The sequence below is a fragment of the Ascaphus truei genome, chromosome 2 (assembly GCF_040206685.1).
Source record: "Ascaphus truei isolate aAscTru1 chromosome 2, aAscTru1.hap1, whole genome shotgun sequence".
NCBI classification, from domain to species: Eukaryota; Metazoa; Chordata; class Amphibia; order Anura; family Ascaphidae; genus Ascaphus; species Ascaphus truei.
The window spans coordinates 478,636,239-478,658,345 of NC_134484.1; the positions used below are offsets into that span (position 1 = coordinate 478,636,239).

The 22,107-nt window shown below is 43.3% G+C and overlaps 1 protein-coding gene across 9 annotated transcripts in view; it reads left to right on the forward strand.

Annotated features, from left to right (window-relative positions):
- Positions 1-18,088, forward strand: part of LOC142488411 (uncharacterized) — a 50,171-nt gene extending 32,083 nt beyond the window's left edge. For all 9 annotated transcript variants that reach the window (XM_075588911.1, XM_075588914.1, XM_075588908.1 and 6 more), the window contains one exon: positions 16,215-18,088. In XM_075588911.1, the coding sequence (XP_075445026.1) occupies positions 16,215-17,446 (1,232 nt within the window). In that variant the 3' untranslated portion in view covers positions 17,447-18,088. The remainder of the gene's footprint in view (positions 1-16,214) is intronic.
- Positions 18,089-22,107: the final 4,019 nt, after the last annotated feature.

Genomic DNA, 22,107 nt, shown 5'->3' on the forward strand with positions numbered 1-22,107 from the left:
CCGATGGACTCTCATTCAAAGGAATAGAAAAAGTAGAGGCACATTGGAGGGGCGGAGACCAGCTCAACAAACTGGCCCAACGTGAAACATATTGGATCTACAGACTCCAGACCTTGGCCCCAAAAGGCCTCAACATAGACATAGACCTAGGAGCCTTTTTTTGACTATTCCATCTTCCATTCATTTCCACCACATTTTTTTAGCCCTAGGCTTCACCAGCCGGGGAAGTCCACCCACTTTCCCCACCCCCGCACGCTCTTCTTATTCACGTCCGTCCCTTCCCCCCCCCCCCTCCCCACACTCTCCCCCCCCCCTCCCCCCGTCCCCTTCTCTCCCTTCCCTCTTCCCCCCCCCCCCGTCCCTCCTCACTTATTTTAGTCTGACACAGCATTAAAGCTTTTAATTACTTTTAATTTACCACTTTTAATTACTAACATCCATGCCCAGTATAGGACATTTATTGTGTTCCTTTGGTTTATTTTACAGACTTGGATCACCCACGATCACTAAAGAGCCCAGAAATATATGATTTCGCACCTTTCGACCGTGTGATAAAACATTATTAATATATCTTTACAATTAAAAACATATTTTTAGATATTAAATTGGCAAACACATTAACCTCCACCAATATCAGGGATGAGGCTCACAATAAGTTTCACTATAAATTGATCATTACACACTTCCATTTTATACAAGCCATAGATAGAGCTTGAGCCTTTATAAACATATTTTATTGTTTAAAACACATTTTATATTTTTAGACATTTATGATTTATATCAAGATTACACAATAGTGTAACCATTAAGAGTGTGGTAAAACTCAGACATAATCATCAGTTTTAAAATAGGAGCATCCATCCCTGAAATGAATGTATCAAAACCTCAGGGTGTTTGTAAAAGCTAATATTAGGCGATTGCAATTAGCAATCCATACACATAGGCTCAGAGAAGACTGAGACTCAGAACAGCTGTTTATAGGAGGAAGATTGAAGGGGATTGAGTTGTCGGGCAGGCCGCAGTATATAAAGGAGGAACGGCGAGCTTTACCCATCACAACTACGGAGCCTGAGGAAGCCGTTTTGGCGAAACGCGTTGCTCAAAATCCCCCATCCCTTTTGAACTGTTGCGGCCACCGTAGGGAGCGGGACACGGGAAGCACAGAGCTCCTCCCGGACGCGGAGGGAGTCTTACTGCAGTCCAACGATCCCCGTTTAACATCCCCTAAAGACTGGCCTTTTTATCCTGACACCGCAGCTCACGAGCTGAGTGAGCGGTGAGTTTGTCTATTCATTATTTATTTGTTTAATAAAGAGTCATTTGGCCTCAACAATCTTGGCGGTTATACTTCCACATTGCACTAGAAGAGAGAAAATAACATCAGAGGCTGGTACAAGGCTGGATCCAGGGACGTCGGTCAGAACAAACAAGAAACTTGTCTCCCAAGTGTGTACTCACACTTGGCCGTGTGAGTAATATTTTTTTATATATTTTTGTATATATTTGCTCATTTCCCTGTCCCCCACCACCTGCCACAGAGTGTCAGCTGGCACTTTGAAATTGAGATACCCTGCTGGAGGTCAAGATACCGTCCCCCCAGAGTGCACACACACATGCCCGTGTGAGTGTTATATTAATCCTAATTATAGTTTTCCACCCACCTGCTATAATTCTGTTTGTACCAATTTACATTCTGACGCACATCCCCATGTATTTCTTCCGAGGGGGACACTACATGTGAGACTAAGGAGAAGAACAGGACAGACGAGAGGAATCACATCAAGAAAAAAAATTATCCTGACGAGAACAGAAAAGCAGAAGCGAGGACGCAAAAGATACCTTGATGCGCAAGCATTTGCACAAGGCCGTGTGAGTGTTGATGTTTTTGTAGACCCACACCACCCACTGTTAAGAGTTTCACACACGCATATCATATTGCATCATAATTTCATTTTTCACTCCACCAGTGCTCCCCCATTTTCTTCTCTTTTTTGCTACTCCATATTTGCTGTGGTGTGGTGCGCACCTGTGAGTTAACAAGAGGGCTGAGCACTTCCGTGGTGGTGTGGGGAGTAGTTAGGACAGATTCACAGGGTACCTTTTCGTTCCTTGGTTGCAGCACCTCCAGTCAGCTTGGATCCTCTGGATAGTAGTAGGATGGCCCAGACTGACACCTTTCTTTAGCCCAAGACAGTGAATCACTCTGATAGATGTATTTATTGCATGTTCAGGATCTTACGGCAGTGCATATCTTTCCTTGCTTCCCCTAGTGAAGGTATTACTGATAGTGCTTGAGTACCATACCAGGCCTTCTGCATGGTGCTCCTAGGGAGACCCAGGGTAGCTGGTACTCACTCCAGAGGAAGGAAAGAGACACACCCACTTTTGGGAAAGTGCCAGTATTTATACCCTTGGGTTGTGCTTGTAACCCTGCCCCATAACAGAGCATGTCTGGATACTGAAAGGCCATCACATCCAGCATGTGACCCAACCAGTATCCAACCCTCAGGCTGACACTTTCTGGCTGTTGCTAGGCCCGCCCTTGGATACATCAAATGTATCTAAGGCTGCAAAAGTACACAAGGCCTTTCAGAAGAAATTAAGCCTATCAGAAGGAATTAACACATCCACTGCCTGCACCTAACAGGACTTATACTGGTGGGGCCCAGAAAAATAAGTAGTGACCGGAGGCTAAGCTACATGAGATATCAGATGATATTTCACTGGGGTTTTTTGTTTGCCTTCCTCAGGGTCAATATACTGCAAGTATGGATATAGGATAAAATATCTGTCGTCTAAATTTAACATAGGTTGAACTTTATGAACGCATGTCTTTTTTTTTTCAACCTTATCTACTATGTATATGTATTCAGGGTGTATAGAACTCTGGGAGGTAGCAAGGAAACCCACAAAAAACAGGAGACCGAAATACGTAAAAATTTACAGGGATTATTGTCACACTAAAGGAAAAACAAAAGCTGGGACAACAGGATGGAGCCTGCAAAGTGTACAGAGCTACAAGCAAAAGGTTACGGTAGCTAAAAGAACAAACAAGGAAAAGGGGGCAAAATAATGCTAAGGGAAACAGGGCAACCCAAGGTTAGCTGCAAGAATTGCAGTGCTACATGCAAAGAGCAATAGACGCAATAATAAACGGGGCAAATAGTGCAAAGGGGGATACAAGACAACAAACAAGAAGGTACCTAAAGATCAGTATAACTGGGAGCCTGATAAAAATGAACAGGGAAAGTCGCAGCGCTACGGAAAAAGAATAACCTGACTCCTGACCTGTAAACGGAAAGTTGACTGTGGACTGTGCTAGTTCTTACCAGTTCTGGGCCTGAACTTGACTCCTCTGTGCACCCCTACAGGTCAACGAGGAGTACTGCGGGAGGGAATCGTGACAATATAGCAGCAGATCATCTGCCATATGTCCAAGTTCCACCTACACAAAATGTAGACAGTTATTTATCTTACAATATATTTACAGTATTTTGACGAAGAGAAAGGCAAATAAAAAAACCCCAGTGAAACATTATCCAATGATGTCTCATAAGGGGATAATGTAATTCCTTACTGACTCCAAAAGAATGATCTCCAATTTCTCCCTTGGTCAACATCCTTCCAATGTTTACTTATTTGGTATATCCATGTATACCTTTCCTATCTAAAAGGATGTCCAACATTTTTTTTTAAAGATATTTATTATATCTGCCATCACAGTCTCCATGGGTAATGAATTCCCCATTTTAACTGCCCTTACTGTAAAGAACCCTTTCCTTTTGTTGCTGGTGAGGTCTCCTTTCCTCCAACCTTAAGGGATGGCCCCGAGTCCTTTGTATTGCCCGTGGGATGAATAGTTCTTTTGAAAGCTCCTTGTATTGTCCTTGACCATATCTATACTATATTTCTAAGTTTGTTATTGCGTTTGTTTGTTTGTATGTCTGTCCGAAGCATCGAAATCTCACAAGCGGCACAAAGTAGCACAACGAAACTTTTACTGGGCATTCTGCTGCGGATTTGTAGGTCAACGCAACTATTTTGAGCTTCCAATATGACTTGCCTCCCAAATGATTGACATTCTAAGTTTCCATCGGGTGTCCTGCAAAAATGTTAGAGCAGGTGCGGGGGGGGGGGGGGGCGTGTCCTTGGCTGGATCGGGGCTGTGTGTGTGTGTTTCTCTGTGTGATGTGAGATGTGCGGGGGAGATGTACCAGCGGGGGGGGGCGGGGAGATGTCCCGACAGCAAGGGGAGATGCGGCAGCAGTGTGGGGAGATGTTCCGGCAGGGGGGGGGGAGGCGGGGAGATGTGCCAGCAGCGAGGGGAGATGTTCCGGCAGCTCCCCGGGTACAAAAGCTAGTTTGTATATAGTTATCATATCCCTTCTAGGACGCCTCTTTACTAATGTAAATAAATCTAAATTAGCCTCTCCTCTCATACATCTGATCATTCATCCCATTTATTCATTTGGTGGCACTTCTGTGCACTTGCTCTAGTTCCATTGTGTCTCTGTATTATGGGGTAGTGCCCAAAACTGTTCTCCATATTAAAGTTGTGGTCTCACTAATGCTTTCTAGAAGGGCATGATTATGCTTCCGTAGCACCAATTCCCTGTTTAATGCCTGATAAGATCTTGTTTGCCATTGTAGCTCCTGCATGACTTTGGGCACTATTTCTAAGCCTGCTGTCTACAAGCTCTCCTAAATCCTTCTCCATCAAGGATTCGCCTAATTTTGTGCCATTTAATTCATAAATCGCCTGTTTATTCTTATATCACATATACATAAATGTAAGATTATCAGTAGTTAACCTCATCTGCCTTTTACCTACCAAATATTTCAGTCTATCCAAGTCCTTCTGGAGAGAAATTACATCCTGCTTTTGATTCTATTACCTTACACAATTTAGTGTTATCAGCACAGATGGAGACTTTGTTCTCTATGGCAACCTTAAACTCCTTAATAAACCATTTGAAAGCAGGGGTCCCAGTATCAATCCTTGACGTACTCCACTCACAACTTTAGCCCAACCTGAAAAGGTTCAATTTATGACAACCCTCTGTCTATCCTTTTTTTCAATCCAGGTGCAAATTTCCTTTATATTGTACACTAACATCTTGTGTGGCACCGTATCAAGAGCCTTTGCAAAATCTAAGTAGACCACACCAACTGCATTACCCTGGTCTAACCTCCTACTTACCTCCTCAAATAAACTAATAAGGTTAAGTTTGTCATGATCTATCCTTCATAAAGACATGCTGACTATTACTAATAATTTTGATATCCATTACATATTTCAGAATATTATTCTGTACTAAACCTTAAAGTAGCTTCCCCACAATTTGATGTTGGGCATATAAAGATTAGTCTTGCTGGTTCGCCAAATGAAGATTTTCTTCATTAAATGGGTGTAAATGAATGTCCCACCTATTATATATATATATATATATATATATATATATATATATATATATATAACAAATTGGAGTAGCGCTTCTCAGAGTTAAGGCTATTGACCAAAGAATCCCCAAAAGGGCGAATTTGTGATAAAAACAACTGGAATCTATAGCAAAAATAAAAAACATGAAACATAAAAAATAAAATAAAAACCAGATGTCAGTTGAAAATCCAAAAAATGTACTTAGTCCACTGGAGTTTTGCTGCCCGAATATAAGGATCACCAAATCCCAAGGATATCTGCAGAAAACAAGAAGAAAAAACAGGCGCACTCCTAGTGTGATAAAGTATAAAACAGTATTTATGGGATTATAAAATATAAAAAGCGCACTCACAAACAGAGTAAAAATAATAGCATTTATGAGATATACTCAATCACCTTGAAGCTGTGAAGGGAATGTATCAGTCTGTCCCGTTGGTGCCACCTCTAGTGTATCCGTTGGTTCAGCAAGGTGCACTGGAGCCACCGCAGCCAGATGATGTAATAATCAGCAACACGGTCAGAGATTCCCTCCAGATACACCTCTCGCTGCTCACCAGCAGGCAACCGCAAAACCGGAAGCGACAGCAGTCCCAAGCAAAATACCAACAGCTCCAAGGTACTCTCTCCGTTCGTGCAGAAATGTCAGCCACAAACTCGCCTCTTTGGGAAACGCCCTACGCGTTTCGTCACTAAGGACTTCGTCAGGGGAAGAATTCATTGGTCAAAAGGGGTGTCCTTTATATCACCTTTACTGTTGTGATTGGCCAGTACGGATGGTGGGCGGGTACTTCCAATTTCACAAATTTAACCCTGTTTCATTGCTGGACAACATTATACATGACAATCATAAAGCACTAGAGCCTATTTGTAAGCAGTTTAAACATATTCCTACTAACAAATGAAAACGAATAGCTAGATGAATGAACAACATACAAATAATAAATCTTTAAAGGACAGAGATTAAATATTGGATACATCCAAAAATAAACTATATATAAAAATAAAAGAATAACATTAAATAAGCACAGAAAAATCTTATTGGAGCAACACACAAGCATAATAAAAATCATAAGAGAAATGCATGACCTGTGAATAATAAAGGGGGGAAGGGGAAGTAAATGATAAAACGGGGGGAAAAGAGGGGGGAAGGGAGGTGGGAAATGGAACAGGGAATGGAAAAAAGGGGGAGGGGTGAAGGAAAAAGGGGAGGGGAAAGAAAAATATGGAAAGGAAGGAATAACAATAAAATACATAATATAGGGGATAAAATAACATAAATTAATATAACAAATAATATATCATTAATAACCATTAAAATAATCATAGACTGAAGAAAGCAGAATCAGAGACAGAAAAAACCTCAGGACCGATGGGGGCCACAACTCCCCAATAACGTACAAAAAACCTTTGTGTCAAAGTATGTGTAATCATAGGCATAGACCTAATGTGTCTATACTATTCGTTAATAATAAGGATATTAATAATAAATGTACTTTCCACCTGTTATGTCTATATGGGCCAAAGGACCACCTATAGTAAAACCAACCAAACTGAGATGAGACAACTATCAATGAGGGGACAGGAAAACCCATCCAAACCAGACCTCAGAGACGTACCTCAAAACATGTTGGTACCATAACACTAAACCACAGTGCTAACATCAATATGATCATTCAATCCACACGGATGTAATGTACCTAGTACATACATCCAATATGTCTCACGCGTACATAATTTCTTAAATCTATCGCCTCCCAATATAGTAGAAGGAATGGATTCAATACCCATAACTGACAAACTACATGGATTTTTATTATGTTTACTAATGTAGTGTCATGATAAACTGTGCATGGTAAACCCACGTATGACATTTCTCCTATGTTCTAGGAACCGTGTGCTTAAAGTTCTTGATGTTCTACCAATATATTGGAGACCACATTCACATGATATAAGATATATCACAAATGTACTTAGGCAATCGATGTAATCATTAACCTTATAAGTTATACCATTTGAAAATGATGTAAATGCATCTTTTTTATTTATGTGTCTACAGGTAATGCAACGATTCCTATCACATGAAAAATTGCCCTTATCTCTCATTTTGGAATTTTTATTTCTGTTTTCATTACAAAGGTTGGTAGTAGAATCCTTCAGCCTACTGGGGGCAATGATGGTCTTTAGAGATCTTGCTTTTTTTTTAATTATGGGTACATGAACAGACATCAGAGGCCCAATAATCGGATCACTTCGAATAATTCCCCAATGTTGTCTCATCTCAGTTTGGTTGGTTTTACTATAGGTGCTCCTTTGGCCCATATAGACATAACAGGTGGAAAGTGCATTTATTATTAATAGTATAGACACATTAGGTCTATGCCTATGATTACACATACTTTGACACAAAGGTTTTGTGTACGTTATTGAGGAGTTGTGGCCCCCATCGGTCCTGAGGTTTTTTCTGTCTCTGATTCTGCTTTCTTCAGTCTATGATTATTTTAATGGTTATTAATGATATATTATTTGTTATATTAATTTATGTTATTTTATCCCCTATATTATGTATTTTATTGTTATTCCTTCCTTTCCATATTTTTCTTTCCCCTCCCCTTTTTCCTTCACCCCCTCCCCCTTTTTTCCATTCCCTGTTCCATTTCCCACCTCCCTTCCCCCCTCTTTTTCCCCCGTTTTATCATTTACTTCCCCTTCCCCCCTTTATTATTCACAGGTCATGCATTTCTCTTATGATTTTTATTATGCTTGTGTGTTGCTCCAATAAGATTTTTCTGTGCTTATTTAATGTTATTCTTTTATTTTTATATATAGTTTATTTTTGGATGTATCCAATATTTAATCTCTGTCCTTTAAAGATTTATTATTTGTATGTTGTTCATTCATCTAGCTATTCGTTTTCATTTGTTAGTAGGAATATGTTTAAACTGCTTACAAATAGGCTCTAGTGCTTTATGATTGTCATGTGTAATGTTGTCCAGCAATGAAACAGGGTTAAATTTGTGAAATTGGAAGTACCCGCCCACCATCCGTACTGGCCAATCACAACAGTAAAGGTGATATAAAGGACACCCCTTTTGACCAATGAATTCTTCCCCTGACGAAGTCCTTAGTGACGAAACGCGTAGGGCGTTTCCCAAAGAGGCGAGTTTGTGGCTGACATTACTGCACGAACGGAGAGAGTACCTTGGAAATGTTGCTATTTTGCTTGGGAATGCTGTCGCTTCCGGTTTTGCGGTTGCCTGCTGGTGAGCAGTGAGAGGTGTATCTGGAGGGAATCTCTGACCGTGTTGCTGATTATTATATCATCTGGCTGCGGTGGCTCCAGTGCACCTTGCTGAACCAACGGATACACCAGAAGTGGCACCAACGGGACAGGCTGATACATTCCCTTCACAGCTTCAAGGCGATTGATTATATCTCATAAATGCTATTATTTTTACTCTGTTTGTGAGTGTGCTTTTTATATTTTATAATCCCATAAATACTGTTTTATACTTTATCACATTAGGAGTGCGCATGTTTTTTCTTCTTGTTTTCTGTGTATATGTATATATACACGTATACGTATTGTTGACCTGAAGAAGAGAGGAGAACTCTCGAAAGCTTGTCCTATGACATAAATTGTTAGTCCAATAAAAAAGGTATCACCTAATACTGAAGAACTCATTTATTCTGCAATATATATATATATATATATATATTAAGGTTATGGTGGGTAAAAAAAAGTGACAAAAACCCTCCACAGTATAGCATATAGCAACTGTAAATATTCCTGTATATTCATTTGCATGTCTTAGACAGGTCTGCAACCCTGTCTTTCACCATTATCGCCCAGCACACAGCACTTCCACTGCAGCAAGGGATTCTGGGAAATGACATGCAAATGAGCACACAGTGCCACCTTTTATCTCAAGCTCACATTACATGAACAACCCTTAGCCAATGCATGCTGCTTTAAACACAGCTTTTAAGCAAGGACTTGGATGATGCAAAGTCAGTTAACCCACTCACAGACATGTTTCAACCTTGATGGGTATCATCAGTGTGAGGTTGGTTGCTGACATTTGCTCATTTGAGATTAAAGAGTAGGTAATCACCACATTTATTAAGGTTATGGTGGGTAAAAAAAGTGACAAAAACCCTCCACAGTATAGCATATAGCAACTGTAAATATTCCTGTATATTCATTTGTATGTGTATATATATATATATATATATATATATATATTTCATATTCCACAGCACGGTTATTTTCACAATTTATTCAGAGACAATAGAAAACATCTTTTACAGCATAATTTCAGTCCGTTACATCATTCAAGCATATAGAATGTAGTTAGAGTGGAGAATCTTTAGCTTAGTTCTTAGCTTGGTGACGTTCAATGATTCTGAATTCTATAAATCCAGATACAGGAGGGCCCCGGGTGTACGGCGGGTTCCGTTCCAGGGGCCCGCCGTATAGTGAAAATTGCCGGATCATGGATCTGGCGATTTTTTGCCGTTCTGCGCATGCGCGACCAATGGTATGTGCGTGCAGACTACGGTCTGCGCTTGCGCGCCAGGCGCAACTGCCAGTTCTGCGTATGCGCGACTTAGGATCCAACATGGCGGCCCCCTTCTCGGTGCTGGCGGATCACCGAAAAGCGGAGCGCCGAGAAGCAGGGCCCTGCTGTACACTCTTTATACATTTCCACAATTCTGTACATGTGTTTTCTCACTGTCGGCCCCAAGTACTCTTAGTTAATAATCATTAATAGAATAAACATCACAGCAGATGCTAATGCCAATTATCGACTATGGGGCCATAGTATATGGCTAGGCACCTCAAACCCACCTTGGCAAACTTGATACCCTCTGCAATTCAATATGCCGTTTTTGTTCTCCAATGCAACTACAACATACACCACTGAGAAATGCTCAAGAAGTATAGGCGCAAACTTCATCTTTCCTGTCTTGTCTTCAAATACTGTCTGGGCAAGCTACCCACCTATCTGAACAAGCTCCTCAACCCTACCACATGCAGCACTTATCATCTGAGATCTGACTCAAAAAGACTGTTCATGGTCTGTAACTGTTACATACGCCTATAACTAAGTAATAATCCCCAAAGAACAGGACATTACGGGCCAATAATGCCCTGGCTGGAAGAGGTGAAGCCGAGGGACTTTAACCCAGCCAGGGCATTATTGCCCACTAATGCCCTGTTCTGAGGAGATTATTATTATTATCCTATATACAGTACGCTTACACTGCAGCTATCTATATCCACACACTGTCGCCCCCTATATGTACACACACACTGCAGCTCTACACACACACACTGCAGCTACACACACACACACACACTGCAGCTACACACACACACACACACACACACACACACACACTGCAGCTACACACACACCTACACCGCAGCTACACACACACTCCACTGCAGCTCTACACACACACACTGCAGCTACACACACACACTGCAGCTACACACACACACACACTGCAGCTACACACACTCCACTGCAGCTATACACACACACAAAGTCCTGTAGCTACACACACACAAACTCCTGTAGCTACACACACACACACACTGCAGCTACACAGACACACACACAAGCTGCAGCTACATACATATACACACACACACCAGCTGCAGCTATACACACACACACACACACACACACACACAGAGAAACTGCAGCTACAAACAAACGGCAGACAGCCACTTACTTTGCAGCGACACAAACACTCTCTCTCGCTCCTCAATTCAAAATGAAGCTGTGTTCATGGAGGGAGGGGGTGGAATCACTGCCTGCTGCTGCTATCTGGCCAATCCCCTGCCCTGTCTGAGAGCTATTCCTGCCTCCTGACCAATCCCCTGCCCTGTCTCAAAGCTGTTCTGAAAGCTGATTGGCTGGAAATAAACACATTGGAAATAAACACATTGCAAGCTGCAAAAAGTACGGGCATTACTGAATGAATAATGCCTGGAATTTTGACCAATCAGAGAGCAGGGATTTCAATAATGCCTGGAATTTTACAGCTTTAGCCTATAATATATACTAGCTGATATACCCGGCGTTGCCCGTGATGTAATGTTCTGCCTCCCCCATCATCCCTCTCAACTCCCTTCCCCTCCTCTTCACAGCTGTTCAGGCTTCCCCCCCTCTCTCCTGACTCCCTCTCTCCCCTGCCCTGTCTCCTGACTCCCTCTCCCCCCCTCTCTCCTGACTCCCTCTCCCCCCCCCCCCCTCTCTCCTGACTGAATACCACCCCCCGCGAGTCCGCTGTGCGCCGCCATCTTACCGGGGGCAGCTGCAGGAGGAAGGGGGTCCTTCCGGAGGCTGCCTGCCCACTGCCTGTCCCCCCGCTGGGGAGGGAAGGAAGTGAGCGTTGGCGGCTGGGGCAGGAGGGCCGCGCCGCGCTTCCCCTCCGTCCGGGAGCCGGTGGGGGGGAGGGAGAGGGGGAGAGAGAGAGAGAGTTGGATGACGTCATAGAGCCGGGTGATGTCATAGAGCAACCAATCTGATTGGCCAGAGGCTGAGGACCAATCATATTCACCGCAGCTGGTACCAACCTTTCGATTTTATATATTAAGATTATCTGTTACTGTGCATGCAATATCTTGTATATAATGTATACCCTGTTAACTTATGTAACTATGTATTTGTAACCATGTATTATTTGTCATCATAACTCTCTGCCCAGGACATACTTGAAAACGAGAGGTAACTCTCAATGTATTACTTCCTGGTAAAACATTTTTATAAATAAATTAACTAGAAGCTTTTTCTTACTTTAGACTTTGATTTAGAAGACCCTCTTTGTTCTGTCACTAAGTAACTATAGTTAATCCTATGATCCTAATCTTTTAAGACCTCTCTATTGCATTGTCTTTTACTATTTAATTAATCTTTGAATTCAAACTCTTGCAACTCCGTAGACAAACATTTCTACACCTGCCTGTCTTCAGCTTATCTTTGCAGTGTCAGCTAATCATTTTCCAATATAAATTCTAGCATAATACTACATTTCTTATTTTAACATCCAAGAGTTCTTAAGGAGATAAGTTCAGTAATAGCCAACCCATTACCACAGGCTCCGTACCACAAGACTGGCGTAAAGCAGACGTGGTGTTTATATTTTAAAAGGGATTTACAGTAGATCACATCTGGGGAATTATAGACCTGTAAGCTGAAGAGCTGATGATTTCAAGCCTAAATATTAATTATGCTATATTCTACATATGTGTTGGCTATTACTGAACTTATCTCCTTAAGAACTCTTATTTAATTTTATCAAGCTGACTATGAATTTCTTACTCCGTTAAGATAATTAATCGTTTACTATACAATTACTGTTGAAATGTATGCTTCCCTGGTAAACACAGAGGCAAAGCATTTGTTTAATAGCTCTGCTTTTTCCTTATCTCCAATAATTTGCCTGCCCATCTCACACTGAAAGGGTCCTATATTCTCTCTTCTAATTTGTGTGTTAAGTTACTTAAAGAACATTTTAGGGTTGATCTTACTTTCTATTGCAATCCTTTTTTCCTTTACAATTTTTGCTGATTTGATTGCCCTTTTGCAACTTTTGTTACATTCCTTATAATTCTGATACAATGCCGTCGTCCCTTCTGATTTTAAGAATCTAAATGCCTACCTGTTCCTTTGTATTTTCTCCCCTACCTGTTTATTTATCCACATTGGTTTAGACGTGTTTCTTTTATATTTATTACCTGAAGTTATACACTGATACGTGTGCTTTTCTAACAATGTTTTAAAGACTGCCCATTTATATTCCACATTTTTCCCTGCAAAAACATCATCCCAATTTATTCTTGTAGATTATTCCTCAATTTATTAAAACCTGCCTTTCTATTATTTTGTCTTTGAACCCATATAATATGCTTTTGATAATTTATTTCAAAGGAGACCATGTTATGATCACTGTTTCCCAAATGTTCCCACACTTGAATATTTGTTAATACTTGTACATTGTTTTCATGTTACCAAATCCAGTATTGCCCCTCTCCTGGTTGGTTCCTCCATAATTACAATTATTTAATTGCCTTTTAGCACCTCCAAAAACCTGTTTCCTTTTGTTGTAACGCTAATCTCATTGCCCCAGTCTATGTCTGGATAATTAAAATCCCCCATTATGCAAACGTGACCTAGTTTTGTTGCCTTCTCCATTTGAAAAAGTATTTTGGCTTCTTCAATCTCACAGATATTTGGGAGTTTCTAGCCTATCCTTACAAACATTTTCTTTGTACTTTTACCTCCACTGCTCATTTCTATCCACAAATTATCTACATTTTTATTATTCCCTTCATAAACATCTTCCCTTATACAGGCATACCCCGGTTTAAGGACACTCACTTTAAGTACACTCGCGAGTAAGTACATATCGCTCAATAGGTAAACTGCATCTCACGCATGCGCCTGTCAGCACGTCCTGAACAGTAATACCGGCTCCCTACCTGTACAGAAGCTGTGCGCAAGCGGGGAGAGTATAGAGCCTGTTACAAATGTGTTATTTACAAGAGTTATGTATGTATATGACGATTGCAGTACATGCATCGATAAGTGGGGGGGAAAAGGGAGTGCTTCACTTTAAGTACATTTTCGCTTTACATACATGCTCCGGTCCCATTGCGTACGTTAATGCGGGGTATGCCTGTAATAGGTTTTAGTTCCAGTTTATCATTTAAAAAAATCTCCATCACCTCTTCTATTTGCTTGATTATTTTGATCCATCCAAAAAAGGGAATAGTGGTTTGAAGAAACCATTTTCAAAGTAGATCTGGAGGGGCAAGAAGATGTGGATTAAGTTTTTGTTGTAGTCATTGTGCTGGTGGTGGAAATGGTGATAAATCCGATACAGTTAAATGGGTGAAAGGTCCTGCTGCTTGTGCACCTCCTACTCACATCAAGTATAAGCAATAGGCCACGGTCACTGAATCCCAATCTCACTGCTGAATGTCCACCTCCCCGCCCAGCCTAGCAGACACTGAACCTCCAGTTAAAAGATATAAAATGGGAAGTTCAGGTTAGCCTACGGTCCCGGCTACTGGTACAAGTAGTAACTATTACTAAAATTGCTAATGTGGAGAACAATGTTAATAATAAAACTGTAAGTTCTAGGGAAAAGCCAGGCCCACCACCACCGACACATGCGCCAGCTTCTGCTCTGCCTGTTACTGCTACCAAGTCCGCCATTATTTATTAATTTGCAAAAGGCACATCCTTCTCATCCCATTTAAAAACATTCATGAATGCGGAACAATCTCTGACATTGCTAGCACCAGGCTCTGAAGAGCTGTTAAAACAGATGACGAGGGAAAGTCACAGAGACTTGAGGACTGTGAAGAACAGGGGTGCTGACTTAATGCCGATTCATCCATGCAAATATCACTTGTTATGAATGAGGAGGATTCTGATGATGAGGATGTTGCTGCTGGACACGGTGATGTTGGGAAAGACTGTGATATTATGTGGTTGTGGCACTGGTTGGTGGGGGAAGGGGGAGATGATGATGAATTTGAAAATGTTTCAGATGCAAGTGGTGATACTGTGATCATTGTTAACAATTGTGAAAATACAGAAGAATCACAAGGAAAGCAAACACTCTCTAAGTAGTAATAAGAACCCTCTATTCATTATTTAATATCCATCATCCATTGATGTTACCTTATCCGCATCAACACAGTCTTTTACACAGATGTCATCATCACTGGTACTATTGACCAGTCGTGCAGCAGTAAGACGTTTGGTAGACACGCACATTTTGTGTAGGCAGAGTTTGGAAGAAAAAGCACATACAGCATCTGATGTGTTGTCACAGGAGTGACTGCGGGACTCGAGTCCAGTATCTGGGACAGGCCAGCAGGCAACAATGGTCATTAGACAAGCAGAGGTCAGAGGCAGGCAGCAATGACCAAGAGAGAGGCAGAGGACTGAAGCAGACAGCAGGCAGGTAGTGATGGGCAGCAAGTAGGTAGTGGAGGTTAGTAAGCAAGACTAGGTCAAAGAAAGCAGAGGAGCAACATAGTAAATCCCATTATGGTCTGTCAATCGAGCAACAACCAAATAACATGGGGCAGGTTTCAGTTTCAATGTTCCATATTTTGTCAGTTTACGTGGGTCTTACGGCAGAAGATTACCTGGGCAGTGTAGTCACTACATCCCTTAGATTGCTCTCCAGGGCAGGGATTTCCGTTCCTATTGTCTGATTGTGTTTTATTGTATTATAATTCCCTGTACTGTATTGTTTCTGCTGTAAAGCGCAAAGTACACTGCAGGCCTTATATAAATAAAGACATACATACATAGGCATCTACAGTATCTTTACGCTATAGGTTGCTGTCTGGTTTAGTTGATATTATTAACGCACTAATATGATAGACCAGGAGTTCCTTAAGTTTACTTCTCATGGACATTTTCAATGTTAATAATCATTTGGAAGATAGTACATGTATCCTTAAATAATGAATTCAGTAATTAATACAAGTTATATATGTATCAAAATTATTTAACTGAGAGCTGCTACAAATAAATTTCATGTCGGGGCCCATCACCAAAGTCATTAGGGGCCACTGGATGTCCATGGGCCACACTTTTAAAACCCTGGGTGAAGAGAACATTTAGTTAATTAAGTATTGGAAAGAAAATGATTGTGTTTTGGATTTGTAATTTGCATTCAGTAATTTGATTTACAGATTGAAAACATTTGTTCTGTATTTTTTGTTTACTTCTGTTAGAGAACAACCTGAATGGGGAACAGAACTTCAGCTCTGATGCATCCAGAAGCTGTCTGACTACTCGCAGCCCAGAAGTGCCAAAAAACAATGATTCCTGCCACATTTTGGAAATGTACAGGGAACCAGTGCCACGTGATGGTGAAATTACAGACCTTGTACAGCACACAGTGGAGACGGACCCTAAATATGGGTCCAGCAAAAGGAATGAGTGCGATTTAAGTAGTAACCATGGTTCTCAGCCTTTTCTCTGTTGTCAGTGTGGCAAAAGCTTCTCACTGGACAGGGACCTGCTCACACACCTTTGTGTCCCTGCTACAGAGCAAACCTTTACATGTACAGATGGTGGGAGCAGTTTCTCACTGAAGGAGAAACTTCTTTCACACCAGATGAGTCAGACAGCAGTGAATCATTTTACTTGTGCAGTGTGTGGGAAACAGTTAAGTAGTAAGTGGGGCCTCCTCTTACACCAGAGGATTCATACAGGGGAGAAACCATTCACATGTTCAGAGTGTGGGAAACAATTTAGTATTAAGAACAACCTCCTCAGACACCAGATGACTCATACAGGGGAGAAACCATTCACATGTGCAGAGTGTAGTAAAAGCTTTTCTCAGAAGACTATGTTCCTCAACCATGTGCGGATTCATACAGGCGAGAAACCATTCACATGTACAGAGTGTGGGAAACAATTCACAGTTAAGAACAGTCTCCTCACACACCAAATGACTCATACAGGGGAGAAACCATTCACATGTACAGAGTGTAGTAAAAGCTTTTCTCGGAAGGAGGACCTCCTTCGACATGAACGGATTCATACAGGGGAGAAACCATTCACATGTACAGAGTGTGGGAAACAATTCAGTACGAAGAGCAAACTCCTCATGCATCAGAGGATTCATACAGGGGAGAAACCATTCACATGTACAGAATGTGGGAAAAAATTCAGTATTGGGAGCAGCCTCCTCAGACACCAGATGACTCATACAGGGGAGAAATCATTCACCTGTACAGATTGTGGGAAAAGCTTTTCTCAAAAGAGCCACCTCCTCACACACCACAGGATTCATACAGCAGGGAAACCACTCGCATGTAGAGAGTGTGGGAAAGAATTCAGTATTGAAAGCCACCTCCTCAGACACCAAAGGATTCATTCACAGGAGACGGAAGAAACCATTTCCATGTACATAGTATCGGGAAAGCTTTTCACAGGTAATCAGCCTCCTTACACATGAGAGGATTCATACATGAGAAAACATTTATTGTTCAGAGAAGGGTTGGGCAATTGACCGGTAGCATAGTAATACTTCAGTAATAAAAATGGCCGGTATCTCAATACTTCCCATTTCTTATTGCCATGGTATTACTATCTGTGGCTGCAGAGTGGGGGTGGATCTGGCAGAGAGGCGTGGGGGTGGGGACTGTGTCAGAGAGAGGACAGAGTGTGGGTCTGGTAGAGAGAGTGGAGTGGGAGCGGGTCTGGGAGCTCCATGACTTTCACATGCTGCAGCTATAAGGAATCCTCCTGCTGGTAATCTCACCGAATGCCCTATTAACCCCTTCCCCTCTGCCATGCTCTTATCCCTTCCACCATGACTCAACCCTTTTGTCTCCTCCACCGCATTTCTCTCAGCTCTTACCCGTGCTTCTTGACAACCTCCTTCCCCATGCCCTACTAATGTGTGAAGGAGGGAGCGTGGGGCTGGGGGGAATTGTAAATGGTGAAGAAAAGGCCTTAGTGTGGATGTAGTTTTAGTGTAAAATTTTTATTAATTTTTTTTTAATTCTTAATTAAAATATATTTGCTTTTTAACATTTTATTCAGAATTAAATGGATTTGTATAAGAAATGTTTCACAATAAATGACTTTGAACTTACTTTTTATTTTCTTTTGGGTGTTAATATCTTGATGAATATTGTGAACACGATAAATTACTTACCGTATTTACCTCGATTCTCAGACACCTTTTTTCCCATTTTTACGTCTGAAATAGGGATGCGTCATAGAATCGATGTACAAAAAAATTAAAAAATCAGCTAGGGGGCGCTGCTGGAGATGCCTGCCAGGGATCTTCACATTGCCCAAAAGCCCCACCTCCCCCTGTCGAATCTCTGTGTGATGGTAGTTGTTCAAGTAAAGGGATATGGTGGATCAGGATATTTATCCAAGGTATTTAAACATGCGAGAGATGAGACACAGTACCAACATAGTGTAATTACACAAAAATACTTTGTGAGAGAGTAAAATAAAATCGATGCACTCACAAATTGCGTATGGATTAAAGGCGTTCCGAGCTCACAGGCTCCAGCAGCACAGATAGGAACTGTTCTCCCGCCCGACCATCTCGGTCTCTGGTCACAGTCGAGGGACAAAAGCTCCAGCTGGAGAATTCCTTTCGGCAGCTCAACGAGGATGCACCTAGCCCTATGCGTTTCACTTGTGTCTAGCTGCCTCGGGATCAATTGCTGTGAATAGATGTGTTGCACTATTTTGTGTTATTATTTTTTTTACATATCACTTCAGAGCTGTGCTCCTGTTCTGTTCAAAATGTGTATTTCCTGACCATGTGGAAAGGTCTTTTTATGGAGTAGCACCTCAGACCGCATATGGGTTGTATTTATTTATTCAATTTTTACGTCTATGTACTTAACAAGAGCGTAGTTCTCCTTAGCGCAACATTCTTTGTAGAGAAAATATCCTTATTCTGAATCTCCAGTTCCTTTTAAATCCAACAATGCCATAATCCTATAGGATTTATTTGTAAAGGAATCGACTGCCCTAAACCTAATTAGAGAGGGGAAATAGGATGAATCAGATGTCTAGTAGGGAATGATACTGGATTTATAATCTCTAAATATTACCGTAGTTCCTGATGGTCTTAATATAGATTTTGACCTGGGAGCATTTCAGGAAACCAGTAGTATCCTCTATGATTATGATTACCCCTTTTTCAGTTGTAGAAATTCTGTAGCGTATACTGTACCTGTGTGTGTGTGTATATATATATATATATATATATATATATATATATATATATATATATATACACACACACTCTCTCAGGACACACTCTCAGACACACCCTCTTTCTCAGACACACACTCAGACACACACTCTCTCAGACACACACACTCTCTCAGACACACACTCTCAGACACACACACTCTCTCTGACACACACACACTCTCTGACACACACACACACACACACTCTCTGACACACACACACACACTCTCTCTGACACACACACACACACACACACACCCTCCCTCAGACACACACACGCACTCTCTCTCTCTCAGACACACACAGGAGGGGGAAATCTGAGCGGGGGGAGGGGAATCAGAGCAGGGGGGGGGAATCGGAGCAGGTGCCCTCTGCAACTGCTGCTCGGTGTGGGGAGGAGGACCATGTAAGTGCGCGCGGGGGGGGATGGGAGCAGATGGGGGGATCAGAGCAGTACCCTCCACAACTGCTGCCCGGTGTGAGGAGAAGGTCGGTATTGAGGTGTCTCTCCCTCCGCAGACTTGTTCTTCTGTGGACGTGCGCGGAGGAGGGGAGGGGATGGGAGACAAAAAAAAATCTTGCATGCCAACACGCGGCAGCCAATCAGGAAAGTGGGAGGTTTTTTTTTTCCCCCTCCTTTGTTGCAGGCGCAGCGCGAGCGCGCGAAATCCAACAAGAGTTGTCGTTCCAATAATTAATGTACTGAAATGTACTTCCTCTCCCTTCTTTGTGGACAACTCCCCGCTCGCTGTTTTCTGATATATCTTATACTGCGGCCTGAAGGTTCCCTTCCGCTACGGAGAAGTGGGTCGTGTCCGTTTGTGTGCTTTCGGGGACTACTATCGCCTCCTGACCTACCTCCTCACCGTCTGCCCCCTTATCTGTGCTACCCCTTACCTACGCTTACTCCGGCTCCATCTTTGTGCCTTAGTCCCAGCCCCCTCCCTATTTCCTTAGACCCCCCCTCACGGCCTCCAGGCCTCCCGGCATTCAACTGCTGCCCTGCCTCGGTCTCTGGGCGCTGCTCGTTAGACAGTCTAGGGGCGCTCTCGAAGTCTCGCGGCATCTGGGGGTTCATGGCGCCGCATGATGACGTCTCTTCTAGCCGCTCCTATGCCCCCTCCAAGATGGTGGCTCCTCGACTTCCGGTGACGTATATCCGGGTGACGGCACTCTCACTCAGGGCCGAGTACATGCGTCGGCGCACATTCAGGAGCCGCGCTGTACTGCAAGATTCCACACAAAAAAAAAATTGTGTGTGGAACTTGCGACGGAGCCGTGGCCACGCCCCCGCTGGCGGTTCAGCCAATGAGGATGAACCAGATGCGTGTGGTGGGCCACACCCACGCAAACCCTCCCGCCATGCCTCCTCCCATCACAACCTCTCCCTCCCAGGACCGCGTGTGCGGGTGCAGCGCTGTGCACGCGCCGCCCCTCCCGCCGGGCGTGCGTGCGTGCATTGGGACCGCAGCCTAATGCTGTGGGACTGACTTTGCAAATGTTATAAAAACTTAGTAGCCAGCTCAGGAAGGAGATCCCAGGACAGATCCAAGTTGTGACTCCAAACCCAAAGAAGCCTTGCGGAGCTAGCAAGGAAATGGCTATAGGACTGCTGAGCAGGATATTTTCTAAGTCCTACTTTCAGCACCATTTCCAACGGACTTGTTAAAGACTTTATTTCGGTTATACCATAACAGGGACAATATACCCCAGCTATTTACCATTATCCCATCTATATATTAGTGTACTTAGGGATATTCAAGTACACTCTGTAACTGCAAGGTGTCCCACTCAGAACCAATTCAACACTTCATTGTCTCTGAGGTGCCAGTACACTACCTTACATGGAGAGGTAAAACACTTATTAGGGTAAGGTCTAAGTTAATGGACATACCTGTTATTGTCCCTACACAGTGTATTACCTAGCTGAGATCTCCTTATGTGACCATCTAGGACAGGCATGTCAAACATGCGGCCCGCGGGCCGCATGCGGCCCGCAACAGATATTTTTGTGGCCCGCTCACAACCAGCGCGGCGGTGGTGTGTGTCGGCGAGCGACGTGGGCTGCGGTTAAAAGTTTTGGCCGCGGAGAAGCGAGCGCGGGGTGTGGGGGAAGCGAGTAGCACGGGCGGAAGTAAAATCTGTCCTGCAGGGGCTGGAGGCGTACGGTGGCCGGGTGCAGTCAATCTGCACTCGTGCCTGTGTGGGAGGACACGGGGGCGGAGTCAAAACCCCGGCGGAGAGACTGCCTTCTGTGTGTGTGTGTGTGTGTGTGTGTGTGTGTGTGTGTGTGTGTGTGTGTGTGTGTGTGTGTGTGTGTGTGTGTGTGTGTGTGTGTGTGTGTGTGTGTGTGTGTGTGTGACTGACTGTGTGTGTGTGTGTCTGAGTGTCACTGTGTGTGTGTGTGTCTGAGTGTCACTGTGTGTGTGTGTGTGAAAAGCTGGCCTGCTGGGGACTGGAGTCGGACGGTGGCCGGGCGCAGTCATCCTGCACACATGCCGTGTGTGGGAGGACAGCGGGGGCGGAGCCAACAGCTGAGATAGCTGCAAAAGACGTCTGTGAGACTGCCTCCTACCTGGAATAAGGTAAGGACAAGGGGGGGGGAGAGAGGCCGAGAGGATGATGGGGAATGGGGGGGGGGAGAGGATGATGGGGCATGGGGGGGAAGAGAGGATGATGGGGCATGGGGGGGGAGAGGATGATGGGGCATGGGGGGGGTGAGAGGATGATGGGGCATGGGGGGGGGGAGAGGATGATGGGGCATGGGGGGGGGAGAGGATGATGGGGCATGGGGGGGTGGGGGGGAAGAGGATGATGGGGCATAGGGGGGTGGGGGGGAGAGGATGATGGGGCATGGGGGGGGTGGGAGAGGAATGATTGGGCATGGGG